This window comes from Stegostoma tigrinum, chromosome 39 (assembly GCF_030684315.1).
Source record: "Stegostoma tigrinum isolate sSteTig4 chromosome 39, sSteTig4.hap1, whole genome shotgun sequence".
Classification (NCBI taxonomy): domain Eukaryota; kingdom Metazoa; phylum Chordata; class Chondrichthyes; order Orectolobiformes; family Stegostomatidae; genus Stegostoma; species Stegostoma tigrinum.
Window position 1 is genome coordinate 15,107,170 of NC_081392.1, and position 14,182 is coordinate 15,121,351.

General features: G+C 50.2%; 1 protein-coding gene across 2 annotated transcripts in view; it reads right to left on the minus strand.

Moving 5' to 3' along the window:
* Positions 1 to 375: 375 nt before the first annotated feature.
* The window catches only part of sars2 (seryl-tRNA synthetase 2, mitochondrial), a 48,220-nt gene continuing 34,413 nt past the window's right edge, over positions 376 to 14,182 (minus strand). For both annotated transcript variants that reach the window (XM_048522666.2, XM_048522665.2), the window contains 6 exons: positions 11,877 to 11,964; positions 11,453 to 11,565; positions 6,479 to 6,572; positions 3,778 to 3,870; positions 2,378 to 2,443; positions 376 to 1,251 (listed from right to left, as the gene is read on the minus strand). In XM_048522666.2, the coding sequence (XP_048378623.1) occupies positions 1,120 to 1,251; positions 2,378 to 2,443; positions 3,778 to 3,870; positions 6,479 to 6,572; positions 11,453 to 11,565; positions 11,877 to 11,964 (586 nt within the window). In that variant the 3' untranslated portion in view covers positions 376 to 1,119. The remainder of the gene's footprint in view (positions 1,252 to 2,377; positions 2,444 to 3,777; positions 3,871 to 6,478; positions 6,573 to 11,452; positions 11,566 to 11,876; positions 11,965 to 14,182) is intronic.

A 14,182-nucleotide genomic window follows, 5' to 3' on the forward strand; every position in this document is an offset into this window, starting at 1 on the left:
CCAGCCAAAAAGTTTCAATACTCTCAGGGGACACGGTGGCTCAGTGGTTAGTACCGCCGCCTCACAGTGCCAGGGACCCAGGTTCGATTCCAGCCTCGGGCGACTGTCTGGGTGGACTTTGCACCTTCTCCCTGAATCTGTGTGGGTTCCCTCCCACAGTCCAAAGATGTGCAGGTTAGGGTGGATTGGCTGCATTAAATTACCCCCAAGAATGTGTAGATTAGGTGGTTTACAGGGGAATGCTTCAGGATAAGTGTGGACTTGGTGGGCTGAAGGGCCTATTTCTAGGGATTCTAATGTCGAGATGCAGAGAGATCTGGATGTCACAATACATTGACACGTATATCGTGTTTTAAAAGATGTGTACACACACACTTTAAAAAACAATCCTTTTTATTTCTCTTCTGGAAATAATTCTGTCAGTGATTCACCCTCCAATTTTTGGACACAAGCTCTGCTGATAAAACCCTTAAACATGATAATCTGTTTCAAAATTAAAAAAATTCTACCACCTGCCCCCAGACGATCACTTGTTGAGATAAATTACTGGAGTGTTCTGAAGGGCAGATGTACAGCAAGGAGCTCTACAGAGTCTGAAATCACAGCCCCAGGGACGTCGGGGCAAGGAAAGGAACCTGGACAAGGGGCTGAGGGGGGCACTTCCACATTGCTTTCCACGTTCCCCACTGTCTTGTTACTGAAGGGTCTCTGTGCACATGTGTACGTCAGCTTGGTCCCTCTGGGAGAGGAGGGTCCTGCACAATTCTTCCTCTTCCTGAGCGGTTTCCCTTCAGGATTCCCTCTCTCCACTTCTTCCTCGAGCAGCCCTGGCCCAAGTTCTGCTGTGGGCCTGGCACAAGAGGGTCCGAGAGACCCAGATCCAAATGTCGCCCAAGGAAGCATCAGCGCCTTCAGCGAGAGAGCAAGAGTGAGAGACGGAGACGGGGGGTGGGGGGAGCAGAGAGATGGTTGGGGAGTGGGGGGGGGAAGAAAGAGCCAGAGACAGAGAGACAGAGACTAAAGGATTAAACTGTGAGGTGACCACCCCTTGGTCAAGTCCCAAGAAATGCTAACTTGGAGATCTGGGCAGTCCCCAGTCACTTGCAGAGTGGTTGGCCCTCACTGGGCCTTGGTGAGGTTCCTCTGGTACTGGTTCGGCCCGATGTAACGTAACGGGCTGTGGGTGGGATAACTGATCAATTCTTTGCCAAGGTAGGGTTGGAGAACCGCTGGCACCCGCACGCTGCCATCCTAGAAGGCAAAACCAGAACTGTTGTGACTGTCAAGGTGAAGCATAACCGGAAACAAAGTTGATACGGCACACAGCACACCAGTCGGCTTTTCAGTCATGAGCTACATTGGCAGAATGAGGGGACACGCTGCCAGGGACGACAACATCTCTGGTAGGAAAACAACCCCTTGGCATGGCCATGAAGAACACCACTCTACCACACCTGGAGTCACAACATCTGGAGGCTAAAATCAAAACCCGGGTTGGTGGGGGGGGGGGGGGGGGAGAATAGAATTTACTGGGATGTTACTGGAACTGGAGATTTTGTGTTTTAAGGAGAGGATGGACAGACTTTTTCCCAGTGGAGCATAGGAAGTTGGAGGGGTGACCCTATAGGGGTTCATAAAATCATGAGGGGCATGGATAAGGTGAATGGCCAAGGTGTTTTCTCCAGGGTGGGGGGAGTCTGAAACTGGAGGGGCATAGGGTTAAGGTGAGAGGGGAAAGATTTAAAAAGGGCATCTTTTTCCATGCAGAAGGTGGTGTGTGTATGGAATTAGCTGCCAGAGGAAGTGGTGGAGGCTGGTACAGTTACAACATTTAAAAGGCATCTGGATGGGGACATGAATAGGAAGGGTCTAGAGGGATATGGGCCAAAGACAGGCAAATGGGACAGGTTTAGTTTGGCAAATTTGGTAGGCATAGACGAGTTGGACCGAAGGGTCTGTTTCCGTGTTACATAACTATGGCTCTAACAAAGCTGGAGAACTTGCGGCTCTGTCCTACACAAGTTTACAACTTTGTAATCAGCTGGAATTTTCCAAAATTAGAGAAAGGGAAGAAACCGTAGGGCAATGGGGAAATGGAACAAATTGGGCTGCTCTCTTCGAGAGCTAACTCCGGCGAGATGGGCCAAACAGCCTCCTTCTGCGCTACAGAGCTCTATGATAATGGAATAGTGTAGGTTAGATGGGCTTCAGATTGGTTTCACAGGTCGGCGCAACATTGAGGGCCGAAGGGCCCATACAGTGCTGTTATGTTCTATGATTCACATTCTCAAGCATTCAAAGATGGGACACTTTATGGACTGCCCGTCTGCGCCTGGGCATCTCTTGGATATGGAACACCAAGAACTGAGAGACTTACCTTGAGCTGGTTACATTCCAAGATAGCGATTAGCGTGCGGGGTACAGCACAGGCGGTGGCATTAACCTGGGCGCAAGCAGAAGGAGACTGAGATAAGCAAGTGATTTCCTTTCAAGGGGCAATTCGTTGAGAGCAAGCAGATGGGCTGTGTCTCGTAGGAAGGCATTAGGAGTATGTGGGCACACAGACTCGGACTGGCCAGGATACATCGTTGCCCAGTGATGGAAGGATGGTCTTTATAGCTCACCCTGGTTAGGGGTGTCACTGCAGAGTGCCAGGTGAGGGGGCAAATCCTCAGCATTCTGTACCTCCTCTTCCATCCCCAAGTGCTCGTGGAGGCTGGAACAGCTATATCTTCCTGTCACCAGAAGGGGCAGTGTGGCTGACTGGCCAACTCCCTGGTCTTTTTCACAATGTGCAACCTCGTGGGAGTTTCAAACTCAGTGGGAGTCATCCATGCACATGTGTCCTGGAGAGACCTATTGGATATTGGAGTCTCTTAGAAACCAAATTTGCTGGAGTATAGCACGAGATTTCATTTAATAGCTGTTACAATGGTAACTAAATTCCCAAAATCCTAGCATGAGGGAATACAGGGGCATGATACCCATCGAACAACTTATCTGATGCCAAATGTACTCTGTTGTCAGTGTATTGTTTTTGAAAACAAAACAGTTTTGCTTTTAACAGGAATGAAAGCTAACCTTCACACGGAGGTGTGCAAGGGAACGTTGGCCATCCAACGTGATGACTGATGTCCCACGGCCTTGGTCCGAACAGAGAAAACAACCTGCCCCTAAAAATGTGAAAATAGCTGCCCCCGGGGCAGAGGGGTGCTCTTGTTCACATGAAGCAGACCTCGTAGGCAGGTGTCATGTCATGGCCCATTGATTCTGCACTGATCCTCAGAAGAGCATCCCACCCAGCCCCCACCATCCTGCCCCCAGGGCCAATCCACCTAGCCTGCACATCTTTGGGAGGAAATCGGAGCACCCGGAGGAAATCCAAGCAGACACGGGGAGAATGTGCAAACTCCACACAGGCAGTAGCCTGAGGCTGGAATCGAACCTGGATCCCTGGTGTTGAGGTAGCAGTGCTAACCACTGAGTCACGTGGCTGTGCTTTCCAGAGTGGGAAATCATGCCTGACAAATTTGTGGGGAGAGAACAAGCAGGACAGATAAAGGCATTTCATAGGTACTTAAATGCTACTTAAGAGCCCATGGGAGTGGTATAGACACATGGAGGGGGGAATTGGTTAGTCAATAGAAGACCCATGAGATAAAAAGGAGGCATTTTCAGGATGACAACCTGTAACTAGTGGAATGCCAAAGGGATCAGTGCCAGGGCCATGATTATCTACAATATCGATAGACAGACAGAGAAATGGTTCCAACTTACAGTGTGAGCATATTTCAGCTGAGCAGCTTCCTCATAATACATGATGTTCAACCTTCTGCTCTGGTAGTCTGTGCAGTTAGATGCACTCGAAATCTTGTAGAATGAGAAATAAAATTACTCGACTGAAACAAAAAAAATTAAAACCAACAGAGTAGAAGAACTTAAAGTCTACACATCAGGAGCTGCTAAATTTATGTAAGATGACATCTGCAGGTGCTTTAATAAATTCATGCATGGGATGAGGAAGTCGCTGGCCAGGCCAACATTTATTGCCCATCCCTAATTGCCCAGAGGGCAGTTAAGAGACAACCACATTGCTGTGGGTCTGGAGTCACATGTGGGCCATTCCAGGTAATGATGGCACAAAAATGGAAATTGCTGGAAAAGCTCAGCAAGTCTGGCAGCAACTGTGGAGAGAAATCAGAGTTAATGTTGCAGGTCAGAACTGTGTGGGGATGGCAGTTTCCTTCCTTAAATGACTTGACGGGTTTTCCCCCTGACAATCGATTTCATGATCACTGTTAGACTCTTCATTCCAAATTTATTTTTTTATTGAATTCAAATTCCACCATTTGCCACGATAGGATTCAAACCCAGGGTCCCCAGAACATTGAGGTAACAAGGTGCAGAGCTGGATGAAAACAGCAGACCAAGCAGCATCAGAGGAGCAGGAAAGCTGTCGTTTCGGGCCTAGACCCTGCTACCTGGTCCTCCGGATTAACAATCCAACGATAATACCACTTGGCCATTGCCTCCCCTGCAAGCGGACTGTGGAAACTTTGCCAGGTCAGCACCACCCACAGCTGTAGTTTTTACCACCTGGAAGGGCAAGTGGACTTGGCTCCCCGAAAGATCCCCTCCAGGTCGCACCCCACCCTGAACAGGAAATATTCCTCACTGTCGCAGAGTCAAAACTCTGGAACTCCCTCCTTCAGGGCACTATGGATATCCCTAGTGCGCTCATTAGCAGCAGCTCACCACAAGCTTCTCAGAGGCATTCAGGCCTGGGCAGGGGGCAGGATAGACACAGATTTTTAATTGTCACATCTCAAAGATAACAATTTTCTTTGTTTAATTGAGCTTATGCCTGCAGTGTGGGAACTAACTCCCACAATGAATACAGATGAGAGAACTCATCACTAAATTGAAAATATTAAATTGCGTAATGAAAGACAAACCATGTTTTATTGTTTCCATTAATATCCAGCTGTCAGAATAGAATGCCAGTTTACAAAGAGATTGGTAAAAGAACCAGAAAATGCCACAACGAGAATAAGTGTTAAACATCTCTTGAAGTGCTAGGATTTCAGTAAGATGGTGGCTCAGTGGTTAGCACCGGTGCCTCACGGCACCAGGGACCCAGGTTCGATTCTAGCCTCGGGCAACTGTCTGTGTGGAGTTTGCACATTCTCTCCGTATCTGCGTGGGTTTCCTCCCACGGTCCAAAGATGCGCAGGTTAGGGTGGATTGGCCGTGCTAAATTACCCATAGTGCCCAGGGATGTGCAGGTTAGGGTGGGATTGGCCATGCTAAATTACCCATAGTGCCCAGGGATGTGCAGGTTAGGGTGGGATTGGCCATGCTAAATTACCCATAGTGCCCAGGGATGTACAGGTTAGGGTGGATTGGCCGTGCTAAATTGTCATACAGTGCCCAGGGATATGTAGGTTAAATGGACTAGCCATGGGGGATGCAGGATTGGGGTGGCGGGGGTTGTCTGGCTGAGATACTCTCCGGAGTGTTGGTGTGGACTCGATGGGCCAAATGGCCTACTTCCACACTGGAGGGAGTTCAATCATTCTAGTCGCTCTGGCTCCAGTCTGTGTGGTGTGACAGGGCCTGGGACATGCAAGTGCACTAGGATCCCAAGGAGACTTGAGCCATAGGTAGGCAGTCGGACCAGGGCTGCCATTTCTGTCAGAATATCCAAGGAAAGAATGGCAGCCATTGAATGTTACAGCAATGAAGGCCATTCAGCCCATTGCAATGGCACTAACTTTTTGATCTCACGTACTTTCTGTACAAATTTCCACACCCCCCCACCCCACCCCTACAATTTTCCAAGGGGAACTGGATGAATACAACTGACTCTATCTTTTCATTTGTTAAAAAAACATTCACAGGATGCTATGTCAGTGTACATTACCCGTCCCTAATTGCCCAGAAGGCAGTTACGTGTCAATCACATTGCTTTGGGTCTGGAGTCATGTGTGGACCAGACTGGATAAGGATGACCGTTTCCTTCCCTAAAGGACATCAGTGAACCAGATGGGTTTTTCTGATAATCATTGTTAGACTCTTAATTCCAGATTTTCTTTTTAAATTAAGTTCAAATTCCACCATCTGCCGTAGAAGAATTTGAACCCAGGTGCCCAGAACATAACCTGGGTCTCTGGATTAACAATCAAGTGATCATACCACTGGTCATCACCTCCACAGTTCCACCAGGCTTTCTGGCAGCCTGCAAGTTACCCCAGACCAACATTCACAGAGTTGGAGCTGACCCTTTGTCACACAACTGCATGGCAGAGCAATGGACCCTCATGCACAGCGCACTCTTCAGGTATATCCACAAGCAAACCCGAAATACTGCTTGGAACAGCCCATGCAGTGCTCATGCTCCTTCAATCTGTCTTCTATCCTAATACTGCAGAGTTGTTTGGGGAGGTCAGTACAGTCAACAATGATCCCAGTGACCTACCTCTCCATAATTACCCCTCCCGGGCATCCATGCTTCGATGTCAAATTTACGATAAGCCGGAAGCCCAAGTTCCTGAGTTGGCATATCCAACACCCTGTCAGAAATAACCAGATAATCAGACTCAGACACAGACAGACACACAAAACACCAGAGAAACTCAGCAGGTCCGGCAGCATCTGTGGAGACAGACAGAAAGAGGGAAGTAACAACACAGGAGCCTAGTTATGACTCTACTTCAGAGCGGGACATCAGCCAGGATCCCCCAAGGGCCGGGATCAGATGGGGTAGATGGGCGGGCTGGAGGGGATCACTAACACCAGGCCAGGAGAGAAGTAAGTCTTTATACAGAGGGTGTCAGGCAGTAAGAATGGGTTTGTGAACGGGCGAGAGATAAGCCCAAGACATGGAAATCCATTTGGGAGGAAGGGAGGTGTAAAGTGGGATTAAAGCACAAAGCTGAGAGCAGATGCATTTTGGGCCTTTTGAGGTTACAGAGTCACAGAAATAGGTCCTTTGATCCAACTGGTCCATGCCTGCCAACCAAACATCTCCAACTGACCTAGTCCCATTTGCCAGCATTTGGCCCATATCCCTCTAAACCCTTCCTATTCATGTCCCCATCCAGATGCCTTTTAAAATGTTGTAATTGTACCAGCCCCCACCACTTCCTCTAGCAGCTCATTCCATACACACACCACTCTCTGTGTGAAATAGTTACCCCTTAGGTCCCTTTTAAATCTTACCCCTCTCACCTTAAACCTATGCGCCACTAGTTTTGGACTCCCCTACCCTGGGGAAAAGACCTTGTCTATTCACCCCATCCATGCCCCTCATTATAAACCTCTATACGCTCACCCCTCAGCCTCTGAAGCTCCAGGGAAAATAGCCCCAGCATCTCCCTACAGCTCAAACCTGAAATCTCCCCAACATCCTCGTAAATCTTTTCTCACCAATTTCAGCAAGTTCAGGAGAGAATGAATCCAGGGTGTTCCAAATGATGAAAGGTTTCAGTAGAAGTACATTGAATGGCGAGGGGTCCACAGAAGGAGGGCCAATTTGGTCAGGAACCAGAAACAGCATTTTCACAGAAAACAAAACTGGAATTGTTGCTGAAGGGCCAGGAGGCATTTTCGACTTCCAGCTGAGCGAAGTAGACGTGATATAGATCAGTCATGACCTAATTGACTCGTGGAAGGGAACTGGAATAAACCATCTGGTCCATTCGGCCTACTCCGCCATTCAATCCCATCAGAGCCAATCTTCGGCTTCAATTCTTCTTTCCCATCCAGTACATCCTTTGATTTGCTGAGAGACCGAATATCTGTCCAGTCCAGTCTTAAATATGGTGAACTTCCTACAATCCTCACTGGGGCAGCTCAGTGGTTAGCACTGCTGCCTCACCGCGCCAGGGACCCGGGTTTGAATCCAGCTAGGGTTGACTGTCTGTGTGGAGGGTGCACATTCTCCCAGTGTCTGCGTGGGTTTCCTCCGGGTGCTCCAGTTTCCTCCCACAATCCAAAGATGTGCAGGTTGGGGTGGATCGGCCGTGCCAAATTGCCCTGTAGTGTTCAGGGATGTGCAGGTTAGTGTGTTAGCCGTGGGGAATGCAGGGTAGGGTACTGGTGGAACACTCTTTGACAGGTCAGTGTGGACTTGTTGGACAAATGGCCCGTTTCCACACCGTAGGAACTCTACTCTGGGGCAGAGGACTCTAAAGAACAACCTCTCAGTGTCGACTCTGTCAAAACCCTTCAGAATCTTTAACATATCAGTGAGATTGCGGCCCGCCCCTTTCCAAATTTCATAGAATAATGACCTGATTTACTCCGTGTTACACAAGGTCAAGCCCCTAATCCCAGGGAAAAGTCTAATCAGGCTTCATTGTACCATCTCCAAAACACATACATCCCTAGACATTCAATGGTGTTACCATGACTGAACACTCACCATCAACATCCTGGGTGTTATCATTGACCAGAAACTCCACTGGACTTACCGCATAAACACAGTGGCTACAAGAGCAGGTCAGAGGCTAGGAATCCTGCAGCGAGTAACTCACCTCCTGACCCGCTAAAGCCTGTCCTTCAACTACAAGGCACAAGTCAGGAAAGTGATGGAATACTCCCCATTTGCCCCGATTGAGTGCAGTTCCAAAAACTCTTAAGAAGCTTGACACCATCTAGATCAAGGTCAGAAATCACATAAGACCAGGTTATAGTCCAACAGGTTGATCTAAAATAAACCCCAGTCCATCACTGGCACCTCCATGCCATCCAGGACAAAGCAGCCCACTTGATGGGCACCACATCTACTCCCTCCTCCACCAAAGTTCAGCAGCAGTAGTGTGTGCCACCCATGAGATGCGCTGCAGAAATTCACCCAAGTGTCCTCAGACAGCACCTTCCAAACCCACGACCTTCTTCCATCTAGAAGGACAAGGAACATCACCTGCTGCAAGTGTCCATCCAAGCCACACACCATCCTGACTTAGAAATATAATCACCATTCCTTCACTGTCCCTGGGTCACAACCCCGGAATTCCCTCCCAAACAGTGTTGTGGGTCAATCCACAGCACATGGACTGCAGCAGTTCAAGAAGTTACCACCTTTTCAGATATATTTAGAGCCAGGCAATATATGCTGACCCACCCAAGAACTCCCACTTCCCAGCAGTAAATATCCTTCCGTAAACATAGAATCTAAAACTGCGCAGAGTGTTCCAGATACAATCTCACTAAAAACCTCCACAATTATAGCAACACCTCTTCATTCCTTACTCCAATTGGCCTTACATGATTGCTTTACCTGTTGTAAACACAATATAAACATCTTTCCACTAGTACCACAGGGCCCCGCAAGTAGTGGAGTCAGATATTTTAGACACTTGAGCGACTCTTGGATAGGCACATGGAGGATAGTAAAATGCAGGGTATGCAGGGTAGTTTGTTCTTAGTAGGATAATAGGTCGGCACAACATTGTGGGCCAAAGGGCATGTACTGTGCTGTACTGTTCTTATGTTCTATAACTACCTGCTGTCTGACAAAATGGTGGCGTTAAATCACTGATTCAGAAGGACATTCTGATCCTTTTTTTAAAAAAAATAATCCTTCACAGACAGAACCAACACCCACCTGCCTCTACTTTGAGAACCAAATTCCAAAAACGATAGATACACGTACCTTTTGTTACGTTCGAAAACCATGATGTACCTTGTTGAAGTGCACTTACCATAGGAACAGGAAGGTTACAGGAAATGTAGCAGCCAAGAGAAGCAAAGTAAGCTCCCAATGTCTCGGTAAGAGACCAACAATACTGTAGTTGGTGGTATCTAAAGTAGACAAACAGGAGACTGGAAGAGCACAAGCCAGGCAGCATCTGAAGGAAAGGAGCAGTCATTTCAGCTGTTAACATTCTTCAGTCCTGAAGATGGGCAATACTCAAAACATTGGCTTCTCCATTCCTCTAGATGCTGCCTGGTTTGCAATGTTTCAGTAATGTTGATTTAGGGATCAATATTTGCAGAAGATGGAGAATCCCCTGTTCTTCATAGAGTGGCCACAGGATCTAGTACCAAAAGAGGTAGGAGCAGAATTAGGCTTTTCGGCTCATCAAGCCATGGCGGGTATGTTTCTCAACCCCATTGTCCTGCCTTCTCCCCGGAACCCTCCTAATCAAGAATCTATCTCTGCCTTAAACACACTGTGATGTGGCCTCCACAGCCCTCAGCAGCAATGAGTCCGACAGATTTCCCAACCTCTGGCTGAACAAATTCCTCCACATCTCAGTTCTAAGGGGTCATCCTTCATTCTGAGGATGTGCCCTTATTTGTCTCCTAACGGAAACATCTGCTCCACATCCACTCTATCCAGGCTTCTCAGTATTCTGTAAGTTTCAAATTAGACTCCTGCCTCCCCCCAATCAAGTACAGACCTAGAGTCCCCAACCCCTCCTCATACAATGAGCTCTTCAGACCCGGGATCATTCTTGTAAACCTCCTCTGGACACCACCCGCCACCCCTCCAGTACCAGCACATCCTTCCTTAGATACAGGGCCCAAAACTGCTCATTATCCCTGCTCTTGTATTCTAGCATTTCCCTTCCTAACTGCATGCTAACCTTACGAGAATCCTGAACCAGGACACCCAAATCTTTTTGTCCGTCAGATTTCCGAAGACTTTCCCCATTTAGAAAATAGTCCACACGTCTTTTCTTCCTCTCGAAGTGCACAAGCTCTCTTCGATATCTCGTCTGCAGGGCAACACTTCAGATAGTGCAGAACTCCCTCAGCATGGCACTGCAAATTTTCTTGTTTGTACCCATGTCATTGAGGCAGTGTCGAGGGGACAGCTTTATCCCCACAGCCACACATCAACTGCCAGATGTGGTCTGGGCTAGGGCCTAGAGACACTCGAGGAGCAGCACGTCTGGGAATGGGAAATGCCAGCTGTGGGAGAGAGGGCAGCGAGTCTGGGAATGGGAATGCCAGCTGTGGGAGAGAGAGAGGCGAGTCTGGGATTGGGAAGTGCCGGCTGTGGGAGAGAGGGGGGCGAGTCTGGGATTGGGAAACGCCGGCTGTGGGAGAGAGAGAGGGGTGAGTCAGGGAATGGGAAATGCCAGCTGTGGGATGGTGGGGGGAGGGGGGGCGGTCGAGTCTGGGATTGGGAAACGCCGGCTGCGGGAGACAGGGGGCGAGTTTGGGATTGGGAAACGCCAGCTATTGGAGAGAGGGGGCGAGGCTGGGAATGGGAGATGCCAGCTGTGGGAGAGGGGGGGGGGAGGTGAGTCTGGGATTGGGAAATGCCGGTTGTTGGGGGAGGGGGGGGTGCGGAGTGGTATTTGAGATGTGAGGAAAGTGAAACTCCAGCCACAGCAGGAGAGGGAAGGAAGAGAAAAGCCAAGCCACCCCCAACCGCCCACCAACAAATTAAGCAAACACCACATTCCTTATGTAACAAGTCAGCTCTCGTTCTCACTTGTAATGGAGTCCAAGATCAGAGAAGATCTCCTTCTGCAGCATCACAAACTCCTCCAGGAGCTCGGTGCTCTCACTCCCAGTCTCTGCTGCAGTCACTCCAAACATCTCAACCTTCAAAAAGAACACAAAGAGCTGAGGGCAGGCCAGGTCTCAGTGCGGCATCTCTGGTCTAATTGTGCCTGCGGGTTGCGTACACCAGGTTTGTATTTTCGTTACAGCAGAAAAGACCAAACGATAAATCTCAGAGATATTGAAGACACTCAAAGGATACACAGAGCGCGAGAGGGTGAGAGAGACACAGAGACAGAGAGAGACACAGAGACACTCAAGCCGGGATAGTAAAATGCAGCTTTCATAACCAAGTACTGTTCCCCGCTCCCCACAACAAATCAAAACATGCAGCACAGTCAAGGTGGTGGTACCTTGGCAAAATGGTGGACTCTGTAGAGTCCCCAGGCCTCCCTCCCAGTGTCTGTCTCTGCTCTGTAGCACGTACTGCAACACACCATCCTGTAACACAACAGATCAATATTCACTTCCATCACACTGCCTTCACTCTCCGCACTAACATTCAACACCAACGTATCTGTACAGAGGGCCAGGCTAATAAAACGGACATCAGAAGTTTACAGGGGGAGACAGGGTGGGGGTAACACAGGAGGGGGGGTGGATGGGGGGGCAGGGGTGAAACAGCAGGGAAGCGGGGGGGGGGGGGGGGGGGAGTGCTGGGGGAAGGAAGACAAAAGAGGGAAAGAGTGGGGGGGAGATGAGTTGAGGGGGGTGGAGAGAAAAGCAAAGCAGAGTGGGGGGGGAGGAGAGAGAAGCAGAGTGGGGGGGGAGGAGAGAGAAGCAGAGTGGGGAGGAGAGAGAAGCAGAGTGGGGGGGAGGAGAGAGAAGCAGAGTGGGGGGGGGAGGAGAGAGAAGCAGAGTGGGGGGGGGGGGAGGAGAGAGAAGCGGGGGGGGAGGAGAGAGAAGCAGAGAGGGGGGAGAGGAGAGAGAAGCAGAGAGGGGGGAAGAGGAGAGAGAAGCAGAGTGGGGGGGGAGGAGAGAGAAGCAGAGAGGGGGGGGAGGAGAGAGAAGCAGAGAGGGGGGGGAGGAGAGAGAAGCAGAGAGGGGGGGAGGAGAGAGAAGCAGAGTTGGGGTGGGAGGAGAGAGAAGCAGAGTTGGGGGGAGGAGAGAGAAGCAGAGGGGGGGGGGGAGGAGAGAGAAGCAGAGTGGGGGGGGAGGAGAGAGAAGCAGAGTGGGGGGGAGGAGAGAGAAGCAGAGTGGGGGGGGAGGAGAGAGAAGCAGAGAGGGGGGGGGAGGAGAGAGAAGCAGAGTGGGGGGGGGGAGGAGAGAGAAGCAGAGTGGGGGGGGGAGGAGAGAGAAGCAGAGTGGGGGGGGGAGGAGAGAGAAGCAGAGTGGGGGGGAGGAGACAGAAGCAGAGTGGGGGGGAGGAGACAGAAGCAGAGTGGGGGGGAGGAGGAGAGAGAAGCAGAGAGTGGGGGGAGGAGAGAGAAGCAGAGTGGGGGGGGGGGAGGAGAGAGAAGCAGAGAGGGGGGGGGGGAGGAGAGAGAAGCAGAGAGGGGGGGGGGGAGGAGAGAGAAGCAGAGAGGGGGGGGGAGGAGAGAGAAGCAGAGTGGGGGGGGAGGAGAGAGAAGCAGAGTGGGGGGGGAGGAGAGAGAAGCAGAGAGGGGTGGGAGGAGAGAGAAGCAGAGTGGGGGGGGGAGAGGAGAGAGAAGCAGAGGGGGGGGGAGAGAGAGAAGCAAAGAGTGGGGGGGGGGGGGGGGAGAGTCGGGGGAGGTTTAGCGAAGGAGCTCTGGGGCTTGTTCCCATGTTGACAGAGAGATGCGAATGATAGGAAAGACTGTACAAAATTTTACAAGAATGATCCAGGGATGAGGAACTTCAGTGATGGGGCTAGAGAGAAGTCAGGACTGTTCTCCTTGGAGAGAAGGCGGCTAAAGAGGGGTTTTTCAAAACAATGAGCAGGAGTGGATAGGGAGAAGCTGTCGCTGCCTGTAAATAGGGCCATAGACCCCCGAAGGAGAAAATGTGACACAAGTAAGACCATTTTCACTCAACGAATAATTCGGGTCTGGAACATATTGTGTGGTGGAGGCAGGTTCGTCTGAAGTGTGCAAGAAGCGAGTGGCCAACTGTTTGGATAGAAATTACATGTGAGGGAACGGGGAGAAAGCAGGAGATGGGCACAAGGTCATGATGCTCACTTGAAGAGCTACTCCAGGCTGAATGGACTCCTCCTACGATTCTGAGCTTGGTGTTGATCAGCGGGGGTGATGGGCAAGTTTGGAGATAGTCAGCCTGATGAACCGGGGCGGGGGGGGGGGGGAACCTCGCAATGACCAGACACTGAGGAAAAGAGAAATGTGAAGACAGTGGTGCCTCATTTGGGTTTAAGCTGCACTGCCCATGCAGCCTGTGGGAGGTGTCGGGTAGGAACTGCTCCGAGTGTTACAATGGGACTGGGCGGCCACACGCCTGGGAGTCACCAAGGCTGCTGGACAGCATGGTCACAGCTGCTGGCTGATGCCTTCCACAGTCAAATAGCTAGTCAACACTTCAACTCTCTCAGCTTGTAGCCCAACATCGGGCTCAACTATGAGTCAGAAGTTGTGGGTTAAAACAAAAAAAAACCACTGGTTTTTGCTGCAGTACTGAGGGAATGCTACATTGGTGGGGTGCCTGTCTTTCGGGATTAGATGTTAAAACTTGGCTCTGTCAAACA